The 26821-nt window shown below is 41.1% G+C and overlaps 1 protein-coding gene across 1 annotated transcript in view; it reads left to right on the plus strand.

Moving 5' to 3' along the window:
- LOC143767785 (hemicentin-1-like) overlaps positions 1-26821 on the plus strand; it is a 47594-nt gene that overhangs the window by 14165 nt on the left and 6608 nt on the right. The window contains exons 7-20 of the mRNA XM_077256306.1: positions 3675-3959; positions 4713-5006; positions 5179-5451; positions 6427-6711; positions 7188-7514; positions 10807-11091; positions 11185-11511; positions 13734-14018; positions 14518-14844; positions 16192-16476; positions 16960-17286; positions 18582-18854; positions 24559-24852; positions 26218-26460. Coding sequence (XP_077112421.1) covers positions 3675-3959; positions 4713-5006; positions 5179-5451; positions 6427-6711; positions 7188-7514; positions 10807-11091; positions 11185-11511; positions 13734-14018; positions 14518-14844; positions 16192-16476; positions 16960-17286; positions 18582-18854; positions 24559-24852; positions 26218-26460 — 4110 coding nt within the window. The remainder of the gene's footprint in view (positions 1-3674; positions 3960-4712; positions 5007-5178; positions 5452-6426; positions 6712-7187; positions 7515-10806; positions 11092-11184; positions 11512-13733; positions 14019-14517; positions 14845-16191; positions 16477-16959; positions 17287-18581; positions 18855-24558; positions 24853-26217; positions 26461-26821) is intronic.

The raw sequence follows: 26821 nt of genomic DNA on the forward strand, positions 1-26821 counted from the left end.
GGGTTCTTGAATCTCCAGCGTGGTTTTTTATAGGGTTTTTGTTGACCAGATAAGTTATCTTGCTATATTCTGCTATTTGTAAGCTGGCCTCTCTTTGCTGAACCTGGTTCATTTCTGTGTTTGTCATTTCCTCTTACCTCACCGTTATTATTTGTGGGGGGCTTGTATCTTGCTTTGGGGTCCCTTTCTCTGGAGGCAAGAGAGGTCTTTGTTTTCTTCTCCTAGGGGTAGTTAGATTCTCCGGCTGGCGCGAGTCATCTAGCGATCACCGTAGGCATGATCCCCGGCTACTTCTAGTGTTGGCGTTAGGAGTAGCTATTTGGTCAACCCAGTTACCACAGCCCTATGAGCTGGATTTTTGAATCTCGCAGACTTACACGTTCCTCTGAGACCCTGTCCACTGGGGTCATAACAGTTTTCTGCCACATTTTTGCCTTCCAACAGACTTACCATTGAGGTGCCTTGATACAGCACTCTGGGAACAGCCTATTTGTTGAGAAATTTCTTTCTGGGTCTTACCCTCTTGCTTGAGGGTGTCAATGATGGCTTCTTGACATCTGTCAGGTCGCTAGTCTTACCCATGATGGGGGTTTTGAGTAATGAACCAGGCAGGGAGTTTTTAAAAGCCTCAGGTATCTTTTGCATGTGTTTAGAGTTAATTAGTTGATTCAGAAGATTAGGGTAATAGGTCATTTAGAGAACCTTTTCTTGATATGCTAATTTATTGAGACAGGTTTTTTGGGTTATCAGGAGTTGTAGGCCAAAATCATCAGTATTAAAACAATAAAAGACCTGACAAATTTCAGTTGGTGGATAATGAATCTATAATATATGAAAGTTTAATTGTAATCATTACATTATGGTAAATAATGAAATTTAACACTATATGCTAATTTTTTGAGAAGGACCTGTATTATGGTTTTCCGATGGGTCCACAAAAAATATCTGCCCATGGTTTTTTGATAAGATGTCCAGAAAAATTAGAACGTGAAGTTGTCAACCCTGCCTCTCGAAATGTAACATTGTTTGACACCCCAATATAGCAGGTATGGAAGAAGTGTTGATAGTGGTACAAGCAAATAAGGTGCGGAGGTTTTGTAAGACTTTACCAAAAAGTTGGCAAATAGTATTTAAACCTAGTACCTTGAAACGTTAGCCAAATCCTACCTACTATAAAAAAAAACAACCCAATCCAACCCCTTAATTTTCCCATTCGAGGACAAATGGCATGAAAAAATTAGGAATGTAGAACGATTTGCTTTTGAATTTTACCGAACACATTAGATTTCTATTGGATGATCCCATTTTATTTTAACAGGATGCAATAACAACCAAATGTCTTCATAGTGGATAAAATGGAGGCAGTGCATGATTCATATATTTTCTCTAATGTCATGTAACAGTCCCCCCAGGCCTTGTCTTCACTTCAGGCCTCATAATTAAAACCATCTAACAGGAAGCAGGCCCATAGCAACCAATCACAGCGCAGCTTTCATTTTTCCAGAGCAGGTTATCAAGTGAAAGTAGAGCTCTGATTGGTTGCTATGGGATACAGGGCTTTTTTCCACCTTGTTTTGATAAATGAGGCCTGTTGTGTTAGTTTCATCCTGAATTTTCCTTCAACCATTGAAACCATTGTTAGTGTCAAATCAAAGTCACTCTGTTTAAGACCAATTTATTGTTGTCCTCAATTCACAAGTTTTAAAGTCGACGACATATTCAAAATTGACCACAGTGTGAGAAATGTAGCATACCTTGTTAGATATAGTCAAAACGTTTCCTCACGCTAAACCTTGGCTGACTAAATTCACACCGATAGTTTATGGCAAAATAATGGCATATGTTATTAATAAATCTAGCTCAGTTTACAGATCTATTGGTCCTAACCCCAAAATATAACGAAGCACGTGGTATTACAGCTCCGTACCACACTGACTTATAATATGGCAGTCATAGAAGTCGATAGGAGCCTTACTGTGACTGGCGTATGATGCCAGATTCATATGGATGGACACAGAGGTTAATTCTCTCAAACGGTTAACAGGAGCTGGATGTAATGGTAAAATAAAGACCACCACGTCAGCTGACTCCGGCCTCCCGAACCACAACACAGACTGCGTTATTGCAGTCATGTACAGTATGTTTTACTCAGAAATCTAGGATTTTCAGAGAAAACATGCTTTGCAAAGTCGCCCAGCTTGAGACTGCATCTCCCTATTCATGTGTACAGTATGAGTCTTGTCAGTGATGGGGGACATAGTGGGGAGAAGCCTCGGACTAGTCATCTGAGAACATAGTCTCTAATCGGCTTTTCAAAGCATGTTTTGTCCGAAACACCTGCATTCAGGGATAAAACATACATAGATGCAATAATGCACTCAGTGTCTGATATATTCTGCTCTTGGTTCACTTTAAAGGGATTGTGCCACCAAGTAAATGTATTACCTACAGCATAGGTGATAAATGTTTGATCACCAGGGGGCCATTTGAGAACAAGGGGTACCAAAGTTGTTACCTGTGAATTACATTCACTTTAATGGGAGCGGTTGTAAGAGAGTTGGGAAATTGGGATAAGTGTACCTGTGGAAGTTTGGGTTCATTGGGTTTGACCGAACTTTAGTCTAAAGTTTTTAAAGTTCGGTTCGGTTACCAGAACTGTACCCAAATTTGAACCTGAACCGGAACCCCTCTCTCTCTCTGTTACCCAAATTCCTGAACTGTAAAACAAACTTCCAGGAGAAGCCCGTGTTTGGAGTTGAGCACCGGTAGAGACGAGCGGACCTGTTGAAGTTTGGGTTCTGGTACACAACCCAAACTTTATTCTAAAGTTCAGTTCGTATACTAGAAATGTACCCAAACTTGAATCAGAACCCGAACCCCATTGAAAACAATGAAGACCCGAACTTCTGAGCTTAAAAAAAATTCTCTCTCTCCGTCCCTCTCTCTCTTGCTCTCTTTGAAACAGACTTCCCCCGAAACTCCGAATATTGCAACGGACTGCAGGGAAAACTGTATTCGACATTTTGCATCGGACACTAACTGTCCGGTACGAACCCCAAACTTTTAAGTTCAGGTTCGCACATCTATAGTGTCCAGTACAAACTTCGAACTTTACAGTTCGGGTTCTATCATCTCTACCGGGAAATGTTTTGCTTACCTTCTTACGAGTTACTGTGCCAAGTTGTTGGGTTGGAGCATCGACACTAATTTTGTACACGGTTTTCTTGTAACGCCATGTTGGTGCCAACTCATGTTGGGCAAATTGACTGTTTTTCTATTCTAATATATGTACAATGACTCAAAAGTTTATTCTTTTGCAATGTGTGTGGGTGTTTTTGGAGTACATGCAGTAGTAGTTGGAATAATGTATATGATGGAGGAAGAATTGAAAATAAACTATATGCTAAATATTCTACTGCTGATCCGGGGATGTCCTATAATATATTGATCTTGTCGGTGTAATTTGGGTAAAAACCTTAACCAGATCCAGCAGTTGCCCGAATACTCCCGTATGTAACACACCAGGACATAAAACATGGACAAATTAGCGTACAACGAAGCCCTTTTGCCACATAAGAGTGGGCTCACAATATTATTAAAGGCGATTAGAGCATTTACCATTTCAATCTCTTTTTCTAATATTCAAAATTGTCTTGATTTTTGTCTATCATCAGTACCTGTATCCTCAGTCACCCTGACCAGTACCACATCTGACCTGTTACTGTGGCTGGGAAGGGATTCGGCATCTTTAAGGTGTTCATCTAACGGTACAGATGTCACTTACTCCTGGAGTCTGGATGGAGCAGCATTACCGCAGGACCCCCAATACCAGCTCACCCTAAATAACTCCATGCTTATAATAAACCCGATCTCGGCTATGGATAATGGATATTTCATGTGTACGGCTAGAAACTGGATGAACAGTGAGAACAGCAGTAGACTGTACCTCAACCTGGCCTGTGAGTAACGGCAATGATTAGAATATATGCAAAAAAAGTATATCTTAATAATATTAATGCTGCTACTAATGAGCGCTTTAATTATCCTGTAAACGAAGTGTTTCAAAATGAAAATACTTCTAAAAATACAAAAGCTATTTTAAAGGGAATATATCAGCACAATTCATTCCTCCAAAAAGTTTATATTGCTCTCTGAGATATAATATCATCCATACCTTTTAATTATGTAATCTGTTGCTCCATGACTGAAAAATTGCAGTTTTAATTCAATTGCAAATTAGGCTTAAGTGCTCTGGGAGTATAAAAGTTCTTGCCAAGTCTCCGCCTCCCTACCTAGCTCCACCTTCCTCTGCATGACTGACATCTCATTGGCTTGAATACATAGCTAGTAAACTGTCAGTCAAGCAGAGGAAGGTGGCCAGGGAGAAAATTACTTGTAAAGTGCTTTGACATTCCCTGAGCACATACGCCTCATTTACATACAAATTAAAACTGTGATTTTTTTCAGTAATGGAGTCTGTCTATGCAGAAAATTTTGAACTCTGTATAATTAAAACTAAGCTCTGTCTGAAATAAAGATACATGGATAATATGATGAATATTGACCTATTGTCTGGTGCTCAACGCTGGACATTTGCTGGAAGTATGATGTTAGCTACTGAAAGCAATACCAACTCTTTATTTTCTACATTTTGCCTAAATATTTCATTTTGTGGAGAATTTAGTAACAGTATTTTTTGTTCTGGTTCACAGCTCCGGTCTCGGCAGTGACGTTGACCAGTAACACATCCGAGGTGCTCTGGGCAGGAGATGACTCGGTGTCTCTTCATTGCTCAGCTCAGGGATCAGCCATCACCTTCTCCTGGAGTCTGAATGGAGAACCAGTGTTCCCGAACCCTCCATATTCCATTACTGAGAGTGTTTCTCCTCCAAATTCCACTCTCACCATCAGCCCCGTCTCCAGGCATGACGCCGGATCATTCACCTGTACGGCATCCAACTTGGCAAATAGTGAGACCAGCAATACACTGACCTTAACAATGAGACGTAAGTATTTTGTGAATTTACAGTTTTTGGTTAATTTGGGATAAAATGTATCCTCTAATCTTGTTTTGGAACAGATCATCATGTTGACATATGATGAAGCACAAAATATTATGTCCCAATATATAAATTACTGTTTCTTTGTTGGTAACATCTTTCTGCTTTCTACATTTAGCCGCCTTAAATGCCCCAATTCTCAGTATAATCTCTGATCGTATTGTTGATGGCACCAATGTGACCCTTCAGTGTGATGCCGGCAACCAGAATGTGACTTCTTTCACTTTCTACCGTGATGGTCAGAAGATTATCTGTTCTGGACGTGTGATCTGCAGGGGATCATTCCTGGACTTCACCCCGATATCTGAGAATGACAGTAGGTCCTACACCTGCACGATCAAAAATTCTGGCAGCACCAACACCAGCGACTCCTTGAGTCTGATTGTATCAGGTGAGAATGTTTTTCAAGTTAAGTCAAACTTGCAAACTATTTAGGACAAGTCGTGAGGCTCTCGGAAGAGGGTGGACAACCGTAAAAGATGCCAAATATTCCAGGAGTATGTTGAAGCTTCCCAATAGATTCTAGAAAGAATCGCTCCTGGAACATTATATCTAAGTAGTTGGTATGGAAAGCAAACTATTTAGGACCACTCGTGAGGCTCTCGGAAAAGGGTGGACGACTAGAGGTGATGCCAAATGTCCCAGGAGTATGTTGAAGATTCCCAATACATTCCGGCTTCCCAATAGATTCTAGAAAGAAATGCTCCTGGAACATTATATCTCAGTAGTTGGTATGGAATGCAAGCTATTAAGGACCACTCGTGACCGTGAGGCTAACAGAAAAGGGTGCATGACCAGAGGTGATGCCAAATGTCCTAGGAGTATGTTGAAGTTTCCCAATACATTCTGGCTTCCCAACAGATTCTGGAAAGAAACGCTCTTGGAACATTATATCTCAGTAGTTGGTATGGAATGTGCATGGAGCTGGTCCAAAAGTGGTGTGGAGGGAGTCTAGCTTGGAAAGGGTTGTGTCTATGGAAAAAATTTGCGGTATATAGTCTCTTCCTGAAAGACCTTAAAGGGCAAAGGAAGGTAAACTAATTTGCAGGATGGTTGCATGGCCATTAGTTTCGGGTAGTATTTCTGGGTGATCAAGTGATTGGGGTAGTAATCATATACTTGGAAGATCAGGATGAGGAGCAATATAGAACTTGACTAGATAACACAACATCTCAGAGCAGTTCTCATTTTGTGACTGCAATATATGATCACGTTCTGTCACAGATCTCTCAAAATCCTCAGGGGAAGGGCTGAAAAATAAACTAAACACTAAATATTACATTTCAGATATTGAAATTTCCTACAATATGTTTCAGGAATTTAGGCATTGGTATGTAAATATTAATCCAATTTTTTCTATTGTCAGTATCTGTATCTTCAGTAACCCTGACCAGTAACACATCTGACCTTTTACTGTGGCCGGTGAGGGATTCGGCGTCTTTAAGGTGTTCATCTAATGGTACAGATGTCACTTACTCCTGGAGTCTGGATGGAGCAGCATTACCGCAGGACCCCCAATACCAGCTCACCCTAAATAACTCCATGCTCATAATAAGCCCGATCTCTGCTAAGGATAATGGATATTTCATGTGTACAGCTAGAAACTGGATGAACAGTGAGAACAGCGGTAGACTGTACCTCAATCTGGCCTGTGAGTATTCCAAATAAATAAAATAATGCAACCAATAAAAATTAATACTGCTACTAATACGGGGTTTAGCTATCACCTAATTCCAATGTTTATAGGTGAAAAATCGGTGAACATTGTCGAAATTCTGTGCTGATTAATTTCTGAATATCTTTATAGCTGTCACAGCTTCTTTTGTGTGATGCTAAGTCCTAAATCCCAAATATGATCATCAAGTCAAAAGATAACATACTATGTACCTTCGGCCACCACTAGGTGGAGCTCATGAGCTTACTGCATACTCAACCCAATAGTAATAGAGTATGCAGTAAGCTCCTCAGCTCCACCTAGTGGTGGCTGCAGATAGTCTATGCTTAGTCCATGAATTTGGAGCATGGTTATATACAAAATGGGCTCTCGCTGATATAAACACATGTATATGGACTGATATTATGATTATACACCTATTGTCCGGTGTCTTTCTTTTCTATCACTTTCAGTGCATTCAGGTTTGCCAGCACCTACCAGGTCGGTAAATGGAACTTTTGGAGGATCTGTGTATTTTGACGTATTTGTCGACCTCCCTGATGAATATCGCATACAGTGGGTCTTAGGAGAGACTGGAGATGTCGTTGTGATCGCTGAGGTCAATCCTGGTAGTGTTCCCGAGTACCATCCTCAGTACAGGGGCAGAACTCAGCTGTTTCAGAATGAGACATTGAGGCTGGACAACCTGACGTCCGCGGATAAAGGACATTATAGTCTCTATGTGTTTAATGAAAATACATTCATCACTGAAATCGTCTCCTATGATCTCAAACTCTTCTGTAAGTAATGGCTTCTAGTATTTTTATACTGTGGAAAATAATATAGGACTCTCTACCAGTGATCTCTCAGTCAAATAAGCCTTTTGGAGATATTTCATGCCTTTGGCAGCCACAGGTACAAATGTAACAGCCTCTAACAGGTTTTCCTCTATGATTGCCCTGTATTTAGCTCTATCCATCATCCCATCAACTCTCACCAGCTTTCCTGTCCCTGTTTTCAAAAAAGCCTCCCCACAGCATTATACTGCTGCCACCATGTTTGATGGTGGGGATGATGTTTTCAGGGTAATTTGCAATATTGATTTTCCACCACACATCACGTTTTGCATTTAGCCCAAAGAGTTCTACTTTGGTCTCATCTGACCAGAGCACCTTCTTCTACATGCTCAATGTGTCCACTATGACTGTTTGCATACATCAAATGGGATTCTTTATGGCTTGATTTTAAAAATATTTCCACCTGAGCTGTGGATCTCTGCACCTCCTCCAGCGTGACCATGGACCTCCTAGTTGCTTCTCTAATTGATCTCCTTCCTTAGGATATCAGTTTAGGTGGACGACCATGTCTTGGTAGGTTTGCAGTTGTGCCATTCGCCTTTTATTTTTGTATGATGAATTGAACAGTGCTGCGTGAGAACTTCAGAGCTTGTGCTAATTTTTTATTGCTTAACCCAGCTTTATCCTTCTCCAAAACTTTATCCCTGACCTATCTGGTGTGCTCCTTGGTTTTCATGTTGCTCTTTGAACCCTAAAGTTCTCATACAAACCTGAGGCCTTCACAGAACAAATGTAGTTAAATGGTGAATGAATTACATACAGATGGACCAAATTAACTGATTATGTGCCTTCTGGAGGTAAATTTTCATTCAGGATTGTATTCAAGGGTATTGTTACGCCCACTGGGCGTGGGGAAATATAGTGGACTCACTAGTCCACTGATGGAGCAGTGGTAGCTGTATACCCGGTACACAAGAGACAGGAGAATGAGCTTCCAAAAAGCAAAGGTATTTATTTAAATGAATCCATAGAAGAAAAGAGAGAGCACTCACCGTCCGTGTGTTCAAGTCCGGTCTTTATTAAAGTGGCTTTACGATAAAAAACAGAGCATGGCAGGGAGATGCAGTGGAGGGACGACAGCTGTTTCGCGCTCCTGCACTTCAACAGGTCCGATGTCGGACCTGTTGAAGCGCAGGAGCGCGAAACAACTGTCGTCCCTCCACTGCATCTCCCTGCCATGCTCTGTTTTTTATCGTAAAGCCACTTTAATAAAGACCGGACTTGAACACACGGACGGTGAGTGCTCTCTCTTTTCTTCTATGGATTCATGTGGATTAGCTTTTTTTCTGTATGAGCACCCTTGGTCCGTAGTGGTAGTGAAACGTTCCTTAGCCGAAGGGAGGTGAAACAGGAGGCTCAGGCTGAACAGTGCGCACGTCTTTTGTTTTACTGAGTTTATTTTGGTATTTATTTAAATGAAGCTTTAACAAACAGAAAGAGGTGCCTGAGAGAAGAACCCTCTGGACCACAACATTGAACCACGTAGTAGAGCACCGGGCAAGGTGTACCCCTATACAAGGATTCCCCGTCACAACACCAGATGGCCTAAATGCCGCAGTACCCGGACCAGAGGGACGACCCGTACAGACCATATTAACAAGACGATGGAATTCAGGCTCTGTCAGTGAAGAGAATCCTGGAAGCTCTGTGTAGTTTCGGAAAGGCTGATCCAGCCGGCAGCAATATCTGGATGGTTCCGTGAGGAGCAGCTTAGTCAGCCTGGAGTGGAAACCGGAGAGTCCAGAAGGATCCAGAATATGGAACTGTCAGCGGAGGATTCTGAGGAGACAGAGGAATTAGAAAACCGAAAGTAATGAACTACACTTTCCAGAGCAGAGCACAGCAGCGTGTGGCCTAAGCAGAAGGCCACAAACAACAGAATAAACACATTGCCCAGACACCTCCCATAATGGGAGGATGCCTTTAATGCACAGAGCATCATAGCACAGAGAGCCTTAATAGAGACCAGGTGCTCTGCTGTTTTAAGTATGTGCAGGAAGTGGGGCGCGCCTCCTAAGAGCATTTCCAGGAGACCTGCCAAGAGTATGCAGGTTCTTAGCAGAGAAAGGAACCGCTGATCGTCTGGAGCCATGGACAGGGTCATCAGTACCAATGGAGCTGTGTGAAAGGTGCCGGTCTCCCTTCGCAGAGGACACCGGACCTGCAGCTGAGGGCATGACAGGTATAAGACTACAGATGGTTGATGTCATGCTGTGACAGTCTTCAGTAAGGAAGAGGGGCCTCAAACTGTCCCTGGAGCTGGGACCCTAACTATCCTTGTCCCGGGGGTCCTCTTAAAGGTAGAAAGGCCTGAGTTTCTGACCTAACTCTGCTCCTGTAAAAATCCTAATCTGTCCTTTTCCCCCACCATGATTTATGGGACAGAAATGAAAGAAACCAGACACAAAAGCAAAACAGGGATAACAGAAAACATCTATCATACAAAAGCACTAATAAACAATATGGAGGAGGATAGGGACAGGGAGGAATAACTAAATGGGAAAAGGGAACAAGAGATAAACACACGCGTACAACAGCAACCACAACTCCAACTCCAAACTTCAACTACTTAGCTTTAGCACACAGCAGAGGAAGACAAATCTCCAATAACAACAATGAACTTCTATTCAGTACAGCGTCTCCTAAGAGCAAGGAAGCAGAGCTTTCACTGGCAAGACAGAGAGGGTCTGGCCAGGTTTTGTAGGAAGACTTAAGGACAAGATCAGACACAGCTGAAATGAAGCTGCATGTTTCTGACCAGCATAGAAGGAGTTGTTAACCTCTTCAGCACCAAAGGAAACCAAACTCATTTAATATGGGATCCAAATGCACAGGCTAAATAAAAGATCTGCGATTCACAATACGCAGTGATCTTCTACCTCCAGATCTCCCGGGTTGGCGTGACACATTCGTGACAGCTGAATACTAACGCACATCACAATTTTCAGATTTAGATTTTAAAATATTTGGAAAACCATATATAATTTATTTTAAACTTTACAAATACTTTCTGCTTTGTGTTGGTATATCCTTCTGTAGCCTTTATGAAGCCATCATATAAAAAAAACATGGTGACAGATAACCTTTAATAGGAATGTGTGGTCAAGCCAGAATATTCCTAGCATTGAAAGTTATCACCTATCCACATTAGAGGGGATAGCTTTCTGATTGTGAGGGGTCCGACTGCAGGAGCACATGCTCTGTCTAATATTGATCTGATATTTTCTATTATCAGTACCTGTATCTGCAGTAACCCTGACCAGTAACACATCCGACCTGTTACTGTGGCCGGGGAAGGATTCAGCTTCTTTAAGATGTTCATCTAATGGAACAGATGTCACTTACTCCTGGAGTCTGGATGGAGCAGAATTACCGCAGGACCCCCAGTACCAGCTCACCCTAAATAACTCCATGCTCATAATAAGCCCGATCTCCACTAAGGATAATGGATATTTCATGTGTATGGCTAGAAACTGGATAAACAGTGAAAACAGCAGTAGACTGTTCCTCAACCTGGCCTGTGAGTATTCCAAGTAATAAGATATGAAGACATATGGATGGACTGATATTGTGATTATACACCTATTGTCTTTCTCTTTTCTATCACTTTCAGTGCACACAGGTTTGGTAACACCTACCAGGTCAGTGAATGGAACTTTTGGAGGATCTGTGTATTTTGACGTATTTGTCGACCTCCCTGATGAATATCGCATAATGTGGGTCTTAGGAGAGACCGGAGATGTCACTGTGATCGCTGAGGTCAATCCTGGTAGTGTTCCCGAGTACCATCCTCAGTACAGGGGCAGAACTCGGCTGTATCAGAATGAGACATTGAGACTGGACAACCTGACGTCCGCGGAAGAAGGACATTATAGTCTCTACGTATTTAATGAAAAAACGTTCATCACTGAAATCGTCTCCTATGATCTCAAACTCTTCTGTAAGTAATGGCTTCTAGTATTTATGGTACTATGAAAATTAAAATAGGGGCAATGGACCACTAATCACTGAGTCAAATAAACCTTTTTGGAAATATTTCACTCCTTTTGCAGCCACAGGTACAAAGGTTACAGATACAATACTGTGCCTTGGAAAAATATCCAGTACACCTTGAAATTTTACACTTTGCACTTACAAGCTTACATTTATGTTAGTGGGATTTTATAGGATACACCAACACAAAGTAGCAAATATTTGGGATGTGTAAAGAAAACCATGCATGGTTTTCTAATTATTTTTAAAATGAAATCTTTGGCAGCCTCTAACAGGTTTTTTTCCAGGATTACCCTGTATTTAGCTCCATCCATCTCCCCAACAACTCTGATCAACTTCCCTGCCCCTGCTGAAGAAAAGCCTCCCCACAGCATGATACTGCTACCACAATGTTTGATGGTGGGGGTGGTGTTTTCAGGGTGACGTGTAATGTTAGCTTTCCATCATTTTGCAATTAGCCCAAAAAGTTCTATTTTGGTCTCATCTGACCAGATCACTTTCTTACACATGTCAGCTGTGTCCCTTACATGACTTTTTGCAAACTGAAAGCAGTATTTTTTATGACTTGCTTTAAAAAATTATTCCTCATGAGCTGTGGATCTCTGCAGCTCCTCCAGAGTGACCTTGAGCCTCTTAGCTGCTTCTCTAATTATTGCTTTCATTGCTTGGGATATCAGTTTAGGTGGATGGCCATGTCTTAGTAGGCTTGCAGTTGTGCCATTCGACTTTCATTTTTGGATGATAGATTGAACAGTGCTCTGTGAGATGTTCAGCGCTTGGGCTTTTTTTTCATAATTATAACACAATCCTGCTTTATTCTTCTCTAAAACTTTATCCCTGACCTGTCTTGTGGGCTCCTTGATTTCATGATGCTGTTTGATTCCTGATGTTCTCACACAAACCTCTGAGGCCTTCACAGAACAGCTGTAGTTACACTGAGTAACCACAACTTTATCCCTGACCTGTCTGATGTGCTCCTTGATTTCATGATGCTGTTTGATCCCTGATGTTCTCACACAATCCTCTGAGGCCTTCACAGAACAGCTGTAGTTACACTGAGTAACCACGACTTTATCCCTGACCTGTCTGGTGTGCTCCTTGATTTCATGATGCTGTTTGATCCCTGATGTTCTCACACAATCCTCTGAGGCCTTCACAGAACAGCTGTAGTTACACTGAGTAACCACGACTTTATCCCTGACCTGTCTGGTGTGCTCCTTGATTTCATGATGCTGTTTGATCCCTGATGATCTCACACAAACCTCTGAGGCCTTCACAGAACAGCTGTAGTTACACTGAGTAAACTAATTCCAACTGTGTGTAATTTATTCCAAGTTTATGACTTCTGGAGGCAATTGATCACTCAGAATTTTATTTAGGGGTTTCAGTTTACAATGGGGTTGAATACAAATGCACAACTCAATTTTCATGTTTATATTTTTAAAATATTTAGAAAACCATGTATCACTTCCTTTATTATTTACAAACACTTGCTACTTTGTGTTGGTATATCACATAAAATCATAATATAATACATTTAAGTTTGTGGGTGTAACGTGAAAAAATCTGGAAAAGTTCACAGGATATTAATATTTTCAAGGCACTCTATGTATTTCTAATTAGAGATTTTGAAATGTAACTTATAGGGCTTGTATTAGGTTAGAAATACAATCAAGAGATCTGTAATACCAGATACGACCTCTAGGGTATTGCGGTTCTAATTCTGGTTGGAAAGAAATAAACTTTTTTTTTTATTTAAATGGATGTATTTAGAGCTAAAAATATTTTTTTTAAATGCTTTTTATTAAAAATGTTACTGTTTTCCTCTTCTATAGCCTACAAACCAGGAAAGCGGGGTGACAGATAACCTTTAATAGGAACGTGTGGTCAAGCCAGATTATTAGTAGCATTGAAAGTTATCACCTATCCACATTATAGGGGATAGTTTTCTGATTGTGAGGGGTCCGACTTCTGGAACACATACTGATCCTGAGAACTATCCTACAAAATTTAGATTGAAACCCTCCATAACCCTCTATATGCTCTGTCTAATATTGATCTGATCACATACTGACCCTGAGAACTGTCCTCCAAAATTATTTAGATTGAAAACCTCCATAACCCTCTACATGCTCTGTCTGATATTGATGTGATATTTTCTATTGTCAGTACCTGTATCTGCAGTTACCCTGACCAGTAACACATCCGACCTGTTACTGTGGCCAGAAAGGGATTCTGCATCTTTAAGGTGTTCATCTAATGGTACAGATGTCACTTACTCCTGGAGTCTGGATGGAGCAGCATTACCGCAGGACCCCCAATACCAGCTCACCCTAAATAACTCCGTGCTCATAATAAGCCCGATCTCCACTAAGGATAATGGATATTTCATGTGTACGGCTAGAAACTGGATAAACAGTGAAAACAGCAGTAGACTGTACCTCAACCTGGCCTGTGAGTATCTAAATAATACAAAATAGTGCAACCAATAACAATATCAATATTGATACTAATAAGGGGTTTAATTATCCCTTAAATCTAATGCTTATAGGAGAAAAATCCTAAAAAAAAATACAGGACCTATTTTAAATTGTTGAAATTCTGTGCTGATTCATTTCTACATATCTTTATAATGCTCACAGCTCCATTTTTCTGATTCTGAGCTTTGAATCCCCAAAATGATCATTGAGTCAAATGATAACATACAGCCTGCCTCCAGCCACCACTAGGGGGAGCTTGTGAGCTTAATGCATACTGAACCCAATAGTAAGAGTATGCAGTAAGCTCCTCAGCTCCAAATAGTGGTGGCTACAGGTAGTTTATGCTTATGCCAGGAATTTCGAGCATGGTAAAATACAAAACGGACTCTCACTGAAATAAAAACATATATATGGACTGATATTATGATTATACACCTATTGTCCGGTGTCTTTCTCTGTTCTATTACTTTCAGTGCAAACAGGTTTGCCATTACCTACCAGGTCGGTAAATGGAACTTTTGGAGGATCAGTGTATTTTGACGTATTTCCTGACCTCCCTGATGAATATCGCATACAGTGGGTCTTAGGAGAGACCGGAGATGTCACTGTGATCGCTGAAGTCAATCCTGGTAGTGTTCCCGAGTACCATCCTCAGTACAGGGGCAGAACTCAGTTGTATCAGAATGAGACATTGAGGCTGGACAACCTGACGTCTGCGGATGAAGGACATTATAGTCTCTATGTGTTTAATGTAAAGAAGTTCATCACTGAAATCGTCTCCTATGATCTCAAACTCTTCTGTAAGTAATGGCTTCTTATTCTCAATGATTACTGAGCCAAATAAGCCTTTTGAACCTATTTCACACCTTTTTGAGGCCTTCACAGACCAGCTGTAGCTGTACTGAGAAACATGTGAACTCAATCTAAACATTGTGTGACTTTTTCAAGGCACCGTGTATGTCTTAGGCGTAATATTAAAATATATAAGGCCATATCTTAAGAGGGGACATGTCACCCCTATATTGGGGGTTGAAGCAAGGTCTAATTATAACCTAGGAAGTGAAAAAGAGCTTTCACTTCATTCCATTCCCTATTCAACTATGACCCCCTGCAGTGAACAGGTAATTGAAGTGAGTGATCTGATGCTGACAGACCAGAGGCTGGGAGGTGACAAATATCATCTTCGGAAGTAACTGTTCTTGACTTTGCAGAGCCAGATTCCAGTTATGAATATATATATATATTTTTGTGAACGGCATAGGTCCTACAGTTATGGGCAACATAATTTCAGACTTATGAAAAAGTGGCAAGCTTAATGCATTTACTGACATCACTAGACGGCCTGTGTATAAGCTCCAAATCTGCATTAAACCCATGGATAACATTATATATGCCATGTTTCCTATCTGTGGAATGCTAAACTCATGATAGGAAATATGGCGTTAGTATCTCCCACCTGGGACCTCCAGGAGGGGAGATATCATGAAAATTGGGGATTCCATATTTTTTTAGGACCTAACCACATCCCATTGAACAGCACTAATCTGAGGTCACTCAGGGAAGTTATGAGGGCATGACTTTTATGCAAAAAAAGCGTATTTTAATTATTGTCATTGTCAGTCCTGGAAGTCACAGATCGCTGTAGTTCTGTATCGTTTTCCTAAAAGGATTGCTTCCCTCCACTAAGATCTGTGCATTTTCCACAACACTGGTTTCTTACTTTTCTTTTGTTATCCCTTTTTCATTTTATGTATTTGTAAATTCTGCATTGTTTTGTTCATCTTTGTATCATCTTTGTATGTTTTTATAAAGACTGCCAACCTTTCAGATTAAATGTTTAAAATTGAATAGGTTTGCTCCTCTTGCTCTATAAACCACACTCCTGAAGCCAAATGTTACCTGTAACGGGTGTCCAATCAGCTTGTTTAAACAATAAGTAGTGGCAGCTAGCTTTCTTTGGTTATTGTGGAGCTTATCAGTAACCATACCAGATTATGTTTATATATTTCATGCATTGGAATTGTAGATGTATATACTATACTACATTCACTGTGACCTTCCCAGTGTCCGGCCTTGTGACAAAAGCAGCCATGGCTTCTACCCTCAACTGCTCTGTCTAATATTGATCTGATATTTTCTATTGTCAGTACCTGTATCCGCAGTAACCCTGACCAGTAACACATCCAACCTGTTGTTGTGGCCGGGGAGGGATTCGGCGTCTTTAAAGTGTTCATCTAATGGTACAGATGTCACTTACTCCTGGAGTCTGGATGGAGCAGCGTTACCACAGGACCCCCAATACCAGCTCACCCTAAATAACTCCATGCTCATAATAAGCCCAATCTCCACTAAGGATAATGGATATTTCATGTGTACGGCTAGAAACTGGATGAACAGTGAGAACAGCAGTAGACTGTACCTCAACCTGGCCTGTGAGTATATAAATAATACAAATAAAAATAGTATAACTATTAATAATATTAAAATTGCTACTAATAAGGGGTTCAATTATCCCTTAAATCCCATGCTTATAGGGAGAGAAATCCTAAAAAATACAGGACTTATTTTAAACTGTTAAAATTCTGGGCTGATTCATTTCTAAATATCTTTACAGTGGCCACAGCTCCTTTTTCTGATACTGAGAACTAAATCTCCAATATTGTAATTGAGTCAAATGATAACATACTATCTGCCTGCAGCCACCACTAGGTGGAGCTTATGAGCTTACTGCATACTGAACCCTACAGTAAGAGTATGTAGTAAGCTCCTCAGCTCCACCTAGTGGTGGCTGCAGGTAGTCAGGAATTTGGAGCATTTTATAATACAAAATGGGCTCATACTGATATAAAGATATATGGACTGATATTACAATGATGCACCTATTGTCCGGTGTCTTTTTTTTCTATCACTTTCAGTGCACACAGGTTTGCCAGCACCTACCAGGTCGGTAAATGGAACTTTTGGAGGATCTGTGTATTTTAACGTATTTGTTGACCTCCCTGATGAATATCGCATAGTATGGGTCTCAGGAGAGACCGGAGATGTCACTGTGATTGCTGAAGTCAATCCTGGTAGTGTTCCCGAGTACCATCCTCAGTACAGGGGCAGATGTGAGCTGTTTCAGAATGAGACATTGAGGCTGGACAACCTGACGTCCGTGGATGAAGGACATTATAGTCTCTATGTGTTTAATGAAAAGAACTTCATCACTGAAATTGTCTCCTATGATCTCAAACTCTATAGTAAGTAATGGCTTCTAGTATTTTTCCTCTGTGTAATATAAAATAGATACACCCAACCACTGATCACTGAGTGAAATTAGCCTTTTGGACATATTTCAAGCTTTTAGCAGCCACAGATGTAAATGTTTTTTTAATTACAGATGTTAAAATTTAACTGAAAAGGAATGTTTTAAATTAAAAATAAATTCAAGTGAGCTGCAATACCAGATATGACCTGTAGGGTGGCGCTGTTTCTGGTTGAAGAAAAAAAAACAAGGCAATCTCCACCCTCCATCCTGTGTTGGTTTTAATTGCAGCAGGATCCCACCTACCCATAAATTTAGGCTTTAGCCTTACAGAGGTATTCACACTAGATAGGTTCCCAGCATAACTGGAGATTGCCTTGTCCTTGGCTGCTGGGCATGCATAAATTGGCCAAATTATATGCTAAGTATCTCCATTACTTCTTATTATCTAGAGCAGTAATACAATTCACATTTCAGATATTTGGTATTTACATGCTTTAGCACTACAGAGTGCAACTTTATTTGTCAGTCATCAGTCATCCAATCTGATCCTGGGGTGTTTTGATTGACAGCCTTGCTGCTCAATCTGGTCAAGCCTGCGGACATTTCCCCAGGTGCCTCCCATCTTTAATTATTTACAAGCTATTTAACTGGGCTGCTGTGTGCAGTCCTGTGTCAGTTGAAGCTTTGCTCAATAAGGTGTGTGCGTTTGCTCTGTGTCTGACTTCTCTATCTTGTTGCTGATCTCTTTGCTTAGACTATTAGTGTGGATTATCTCTTTTGCTATTAATGCTCTCTGACTTCAGGTATCTGACCCCGGACTTAACCTTAGTCTATCTATTTGTTGTACTCCCTTGTCTTGCTGTACCCTCCTGGTATTTGACCCCAGACTGTTATGTGACCACACCTTTGTTTTACCCTCTGTACTATAAGCCCTCCTGGTATCTGACTTCAGACCTCCTGACTATCCTGTCTCACAACTTGCCTGTGATTAGTGACTAAGCGTTGATTAGTGACTAAGCGTAACACTCATGATAAGATTACCCCTGTCCATTTCCTCTATTAAGGGCAAAAGGACATTAAATACGAGGGTTCTTCCACAAAGGAACTCCCTATATGAGCTAAAAATGGTGCTCCCACTTGGCAAACCAGTCACGTTAATGTATTAAATGAGTTGTTCATGGCAGAGGCCATGACAGGGAAAATATATTTCCTAAATGAGGATCTGCCACATCAGAAGATTATATAATATTATGTTTTTATAATGTACATTTTTTTGTTCTTGTTTAGCTTTCCTAAATGCTCCATCCCTCAGTATAATCTCTGATCGTACTGTTCATGGCACCAATGTGACCCTTCGGTGTGATGCCGGGAATCAGGAGGCAACTACTTACGCATTCTACCGTGATGGTCAGAGGATTATCTGCTCTGAGCATGTGATCTGCAGGGGATCATTCCTGGACTTCACCCCGATATCTGAGAAAGACAGCGGATCCTACACCTGCACCATACAGAACCCTGTCAGTGCCAACACTAGCGACTCCCTCAGTCTGATTGTAGTAGGTGTGTAAAGGAGTGGAAGGGCTGTTGACAACCCTTCTGAAGACCTTTGTATTAATGTAATGCTTTGACTTGTTTTAAAATGTTGTTTTATCTATTTGGTGGCCTGCATCAGTTAGCCTGTGCATAGGGTTAACTATCAGGCTTGCCCTTGGGGGAGGGATTTTAGGAGGTGTTAGACTGGGTTCCTGTTTGTTAGTAGAGTTAGAGAGAAGTTACTGAAGAAAATAAGAAGTTTTGTTTTTTGAGGAAAGGGACACAAGTGGAGAGTGTGTTTAATCCAGAAAATTTAAAGATAGCAAGTTCCTAGACCAAATAATCAATTAGCAACTGGTTATTATGCGGCACGGAGTGCAGAGATTGAATGAAGACTAAGAAGGTATCTACCAAGCTGCAGTCAGTACGGCCATATCATATCTGAGTTGTGAGAGGTAGAATACCCCAAAGCAGCTAGGAGTGGGCTAGCAGGGCAATGTCTTAGCTGGTCCTGGAACAGAGCAGTTTTTTTTTCTGACCAGGAAGGGATAAGGAGGTACATCTGCAGTGGTGGATAGAGAAGGTGAAAGCTAGAGCCAAAAAGCTTGTATACTTGTGTACTCCAACACACGTGTAATAAATCAGTACCATCGAAATGCCATATTTTAAACTCATAAGGAAAGAGCCTCTGTATCAATTGTACCAAAAATATTTTGCCTGCTATCGATTGTTGCAATTCTATTTAAAGAATTCCAGTAAAGATGTTTTTATCTTTTCACATTGGACTCTGGTCTCCCTGATACGTCACATTCTGTCAAGGTTGTTATATCATCTAACTACTTGTGCCCTAAATAGGGGCGACATTAAACCCTTAGACTTCAAACATACACTCAGGGACTCCTTTACCAGGTACTTTGGGACCATGAAGCAATCTTCGCCACAAATTTTCCTTTACACCGAATTTGCCATAGTTGGCAGGTTGAACGTCTGATCCTGAAAAAGGAAAATGTAACCTGCAGCTTGGTAAAGATAGGGCCTGACATGTGTGTCAAGATGGCGGTTGGTATTCCAGTGCAGAAAGAAAGAATCATCCATTGTGGGAGAGGAAGACACAGAAGAGCACAAGAATATGTCCAACCCATGAGAACTTTTGAAAGCAAAAGTTCTGCTCACCAGGAAGTGAAGAGAAAACATAGGTGACATAGCTGAAGGTGGAGGCACCAGGAGAGAAGAGCAACACAAGACACACATTCACAGTTTGGCCCTTGAAAGGGTGTCGACGAAGGAAAAATTGCACGGTGACGAGAAAGACATCGTGACCTATATAGCGACATGATGGTGTACTAAAAAGCATGAGAGAAGAGTTGGCAAGGAAGATTTGTGCTTGTCTGGCTTATTTGTGGAAGAGGAAGCAGCCGAGGCTGACCTTACTTGAATCTTGAAGTTGCAGTCAGTACAACCAAGCCTGGGTGTCCCTCGGAAAGGGCCGTGGATGGCTGGATGAGCTAATCAAATACCGCAGCCTTGAATCAGAATGTTACTCCACTAAGGGGTCTTGTGCTGAAACTAGGTATCCAATGAAGAAGAGCCAAAGGCGCTCGCTGCCCCACGACGATATTCCCATCTAGTCAAGGCATGACTACGAAGTGATGAGAGAGAGCTAGCTAGCAATAAAAAAAACCTAGTCAATAACCCTGCTGATTTATTAGTCAACTCTTCGAGGCAAAAGGTGCTTTCAATCCCTTTTGTGGCCTACCCTGCTGGCCAGAAGACCGGAGAGACTGTTCTTATAAGATGACTGGCCTGTTGATATCATAGAAGAATGAAAAACCACTGAAGCTATAGCCCAGGAGTAGTTAGCAAGTCCAAGAAAAATCATATTTGAGGATTAGAGTTCCAGAAGTCGCGTAGTCCAGTTCAACGTGGACAAAGGGTATTGATTCCTTGGAGAATTCAGCACCAGTGACCGAGTATATACAGTACAAACAGGAGTTTACTGAAGCAGAGGTATCTGCCTTCCGGGCTGCAAAACATATACATGGGGGAGGTCATCTCCATCATGAAGTAAGAAGGAATGGTTTGCAGTAAGGGTCAGCCGACCTTCCACTGCTGATGATGTGGACAACTGGGAGACGACGGGTGCTGCAGATAAGTTAGCACTGGAACAGCAGTGTTGGGGAAAAAAATTGGGCAGTCCCTGCCAAAAGACAGGAGTCACCTACCATATAGAAAAGGTGAGGATAACACCAGTATTGTGGTATCGCAAAGAAAGAGTTCTCTACTCCTAGCCATCCAGGTAAGTCAACAGATATCTCCACTGCCAATCCTGCTACCGGTGCTATGACCAATAGCTTCCATATGTCTCTCAATGGCACTGCTACTGTGATCATGGGAGGTACATCCTAGACAACAGAAGACTCGCCTCAGAAGAAATACCCAGACCACAGTGGTGGTAAAAACATCCATGTTAGGACAAGGTCACCAATTGAAGTTCTTCATTGTAGGCCGTAATGGCCTTGACAAATTCTAGGTCTGAATTGTCAGTTTCAGTCGCTGCACCTGTTTTAGGGGACAGTTCTGGAGATCCCATCATCTGCAGTGGTGAGACCATTCAAGTCCAAGAAATAAGCTCTACTGTAGAAGGCTGAATAGTCTTTGTTACACAATGACTGTTCTCGTTTAACCCTCTGCGGCGGAGAATAGGTCTTACAGATAGCTGGATAGACCAAACTTTTATTTTTCCTTTTATTTTTGTTGCGCCTGTTGTTCCCTTTTCTACTAGATTAGGGGTGTCTATGCAGCTGGAGGGTCCTACACCTTCAGCTATGGACTAAGACAAATCCACTAGATCAATTTTGTACCTAGTGGATGGAGATTGAATGTCAGAACTATGTTCAACTCTTTCCAGGTTCCTTACCGAGAAGGACCGAATCCATTGGAAGGAATTCTATGACTTGAAGAAAATGAGAAACCAGGTCATCCCAAGTCCAAGAATGCATAATATAGAGTTTTATTGCTTGGCTGTTTTACTTTGTTTTATAGGTTCTGGATTGCTAAGGAAAGCAATCAATAAATAATTTGGATGTGTAAAGGAGTGGAAGAGCTGTTGGAACCCCTTCTGAAAACCCTTGTATTAATGTAATGCTTTGACTTGTTTATTTCTGTTATTTTATCTATTTGGTGGTCTGTAACATAGGGTTAACTACTGAGCCAGCCCATGGTGGGGAAAGTTTTTAGGAGGAATTAGACTGAGTTGCTGTTTCTTACCAGAGTTGGAGAGCAGTTACTGATTGTGTAGGAAGTTTTATTATTGAGGAAAAGGCCACAAGTGGAGAGTGTGTTTAGTTCAGAAGAATTAAGGATAGCAAGTTTGAGACCCAAGTAATCTATTATCAACTGTTTCATGTACAGCCAGAGTACAGACATTAAATGAAAACTAAGAAGGTATCTGCCAAACTGTAGTGAGTATGGCCGTAGCATAACAGACCTGTGTGAGGCAGAATATCCCAAGGCAGCTAAAAGAGTTGGCTACAAGACCAAGTGATAGCCAGTCTTGGAACATAGCAGTTCCTATTCTGACCAGAAGGGGACATGGAGATGCATCTGCAGTGTGGTGATTAGTCGGTGAAGGCCCGAGCAAGAAAGCTTGAGAAGTACTCCGACACTTGAGTAAAAATCTCAGTACCATCAAAATCTCGTATCTTATAAATATAAGGAAAGTGCCTCTGTAACATTCGAACTAAAAGTATTGTGCCTGCTATCAAATGTTACAGTTCTTTTTAAGGAATTCCTGTAAAGATCTTTTAACATCGGACTCTGATCTTCTTGATACATTGCCTTCTGTCAAGGTCCTAATGTCATCTAACCACTTGTGGCCTAAATAGGAGCAGACATCAAGCCTCTATAATTCAAACACACTTTCAGAGACTCCTTTACCGGGAGCTTTACGATCATGAAGCAATCCCCACCACGAATGGTCCCTTACAGGAGAACATGTTCTACAAATTATGCCAAACTTGCCATCTCTGAGGTTTATGGAAAAAAAGAGACTTCCCGAATTTCTGAAAGAGATGGAACATCTACCGGCGCACATTGAATCTTTCTTAATTCTTGGGAATTAAACAATTTATATATGATTTTCATGACGCCAGGATCCCATCCAAAGATAAACCTCACTAGTGTACTTATCCTATAACTACATAAGGATTAAAGCGAATCTGTCAGCAAGTTTTGCTATGTAATCTGAGGGCAGCATAATGTAGGAGCTGGGACTTGGATTCCAACGATGTGTCACTTGCTAGACTGTGTGTTGCTGTTTAAATAAAATCAGTATTTTATCAGCAGGAGATTATAACTACAGGACTAGGTGTCTCGTGCCATCTAGTCCTGCTGCTCTTTTTAATTACACCCCCACTGATTAGTAGATTTCTGCCAATGTTCTGTGTGCACAGAAAGTTATCAATCATTCTGAGCTCTGCTACATCCGCCTCAGAGAAAACTGTGATTCTATCAAAATGATATCATGCAGACCAGCAAGTGATACATCACTGGAATCAGGGTCTCAGTCGCTACATAGTGCTGCTCACAGATTGCATAGCAAATAACTGGTCACAGATTACCTTTAACAGGAATGTGTGGACAATTTAGAATATGCTTGTTCAATTTGGAAAGTATATGATGTAAGAGGGAATGTTATTCCTAGCATTGAAAGTTATCCATATTATAGGAGATAACTTTCTGATTGGGATGGGTCCCACTGCTGGAGCACTTACCAATCCCGAGACTTGAGATCCTACGTTATTTAGATTTCAACCCTCCATAACCCTCTACATGCTCTGTCTAATATCTGCAGTAACCCTAACCAGTAACATATCCAACCTGTTACTGTGGCCGGGGAGTGATGTGGTGTCAGTAAGGTGTTCATCTAATGGTACAGATGTCACTTACTCCTGGAGTCTGGATGGAGCAGCGTTACCGCAGGACCCCCAATACCAGCTCACCCTAAATAACTAATTACTCATAGTAAGCCCGATATTCAATAAGGATAATGGATATTTCATGTGTACGGCTAGAAACCGGATGATCAATGAAAACAGCAGTAGACTGTACCTCAACCTCTCTTGTGAGTATCTAAAAGATAAGAATATATAAAACATAGTATAAATAATATTAATACAACTAACGAGGCACCTAATTCTCTCCTAGATCCAGTACTTCGATGGAAGACACCTCCTCAAAGACAGGAACTAGTTTGAAGTTTTAAATTTTTTAAATTCTCAAAATACTGCAAATTATTGTGTTCTACAATTTCAGAGCGGCCAGAACTCCTTTCTTTTAATACATAGTTATAAATCCTAAGCATAGATATAGAATTAACTGTTAAAATATTGTCTGCCTGCTGCCACCACTAGGGGGGCTTAGAAGCTCACCGCATACTGTCTATACATAGAACTCTATGATAACTCAGTATGCGGTAAGCTCCTAGACTCCCCTAGGAAGGTGAAGACAGATATAATTTTAAGAAGAATTCAGAGATCTGTATGTGCAACATTGGGCACCGACCTTTGTAGAGACATATGGAGAAAGTAATCTGCACAAAAATATTAATCTATGTTATGTATTAAAAGGGTGGAAATTGAAAAAATAATAGCAACTCTTAATATTCAGCATTTTGCCTAAAATTCTCATATATTAAAAGTTTAATAACAGGAGGTTTTGTTCCGGTTCACAGCTCCGGTCTCGGCAGTGACGTTGACCAGTAACATATCCGAGGTGCTCTGGGCAGGAGAGGACTCGGTGTCTCTCCATTGCTCAGCTCAGGGTTCAGCCATCATCTTCTCCTGGAGTCTAAATGGAGAACCAGTGTCCCCGAACCCTCCATATTCCATAACTCAGAGTGATTCTCCTACAAACTCCACTCTCACCATCAGCCCTGTCTCCAGGCATGACGCCGGACCGTTCACCTGTACAGCATCCAACTTGGCAAACAGTGAGACCAGCAACACACTGGACCTAACAATAAGATGTAAGTATTCTGCAACATTCGGTTTATGATTAGATTTAGACAACCATTTTGTCCTCAGCCACACATTGACTCACTTCCAAAAACAGCTCTTTTTATAGCTATCTAATTTCTTAAAATATCCAGTGACAGCAGTAAATATTAATTCATTTAATTCTCATGGAACTAAATGTAGAAAAAAAAACAGTAAATTAACTTACATAGGCAGACAATCATATCTTTAAGGAATGGTAAAGGTAACCCTCGCTCCACCATACCCTCATGAACATTGTCCCAACAGTATGTCTCTAGATAATACTTTGAGGTGCTCTGACCCTTGAGGTGGCATCAATGCCATACCTATCTTTGGGCTCTGTGCGATTCTCCAGTACATCTCCATCAATATGCTAAGCAGCAATACCAGACCTATCTACTGTCTAAGTCAGCCTTAATGTTTTCTTAGATGGGTAGCATCACCTCCTTGATGTTTTAACTTTAAGGAAAGGATTACTATTGAACAAGCGCATGGCTGTAATCTCGTCAATTGTTGCAAACCGTAAAATAACCAGCCGAGGTTATTAAATTTTCCACTTTGGACATTTTGGATAAGTGTCTCTTGACTTTCGTTGTGCATGCCAAGGTGGCCGCTCCTGTAGAGAAAGCCATTGATATGTGTAGCAATCTCTCCATTGAATGTTGTAAGTGGCCAAAATCTGAGGATACATGATTTGTCAATAGCTGGAGATCCAAGTAGTGTGAACTCCACCAATTAGTGCATGATAGTCGCCCGCATCCAGTAAATTGCATTAAAATATTGAATGCCATATGGGTCAATGCAATGTAACACATATTGAATTTTTTTTGCAAAATTTTAAACAGCACTGGATGAATTTCTCATAGTGATGAGCGAACGTGTTATCTGAGCATGGTCGAGTGTTATCCGAGTATCAGGAATGCTCGAATCATACGTTCCAGTCTCCGCGGCTGCATGTCTCTCGGAAATGAAAGACAGACGCAACTCATGCAGGGACTGCCTAACAAACAGACAATCCCGATATGTGTTGCGGCTGTCGAACATCCACATGACATGCAGCCGCGCGGACTGAAACATATTATTCGAGCACGTTGAAGACACTCGGTTAGCTCCCAAGAATGATAACACATTATCCGAGCACATTTGCTCATCTTTAATTTCTAATTGTTGCATTCAGTCAATTAAACACTTCACAATTTTCAACAATTTTTTGCAGTTACAATATCACATGCACATATTCGGTGCAATACGAACATAGGACGGAAGCAAGACGCATCATTTCTTAAGATATTGTTGTACCGAGCTTCAAATTTGTTTCAATCAGTTCCATTAGCTGACCCTTTATCATTCAACAGGGCGTCCAGAAGGAAATGTCTTATGCTTAGTGACTTCCGAAAATGATGGGTATGTGGTTCTGGGCTGTTCCTGTCCAGGAGGAAACCCTCCTGCTAATGTGACCATGAAGCTCAATAACACCTTAAGCACCGCATGGACCACTGTAACCAGAAATATATCCAGAGATCACAATCTTCAAGGATCGAACCTCACCTGCTTTGGAGATCAAATGGGAAGAACATCTTCATGCACCATCGCTTTGGGTGAGGTTCAATATTATGATAGCTAATCTTTAGTTTGATCATGTATGAACAGCGACCGATATTGTTCCTCTTAAAACGGAACTGCATGAAAAGTGCAAATGTGCTACCAAAAGCTTTACAGGCTTCCTATCTTCTGTCTGAACATTGCATGGGTGTCTGAAAAACCCAGCAAATGGACTAATTGGCAGGATCCCTACTGAGTTGGTTGCACCCTTGTCCACTGTCCACAGATGAGTCTCCTGCAAGGAGACATCTGCTTATTGGTGCCACTTTCATGGTGCGGTATATTAAAGCCCTATGGCTACTATTGTTTGGGGTTTATAAAACATTTTCGTGTCTCCCTGAAAATGAATAATAATAA

Source organism: Ranitomeya variabilis, chromosome 4, assembly GCF_051348905.1.
Source record: "Ranitomeya variabilis isolate aRanVar5 chromosome 4, aRanVar5.hap1, whole genome shotgun sequence".
Classification (NCBI taxonomy): Eukaryota; Metazoa; Chordata; class Amphibia; order Anura; family Dendrobatidae; genus Ranitomeya; species Ranitomeya variabilis.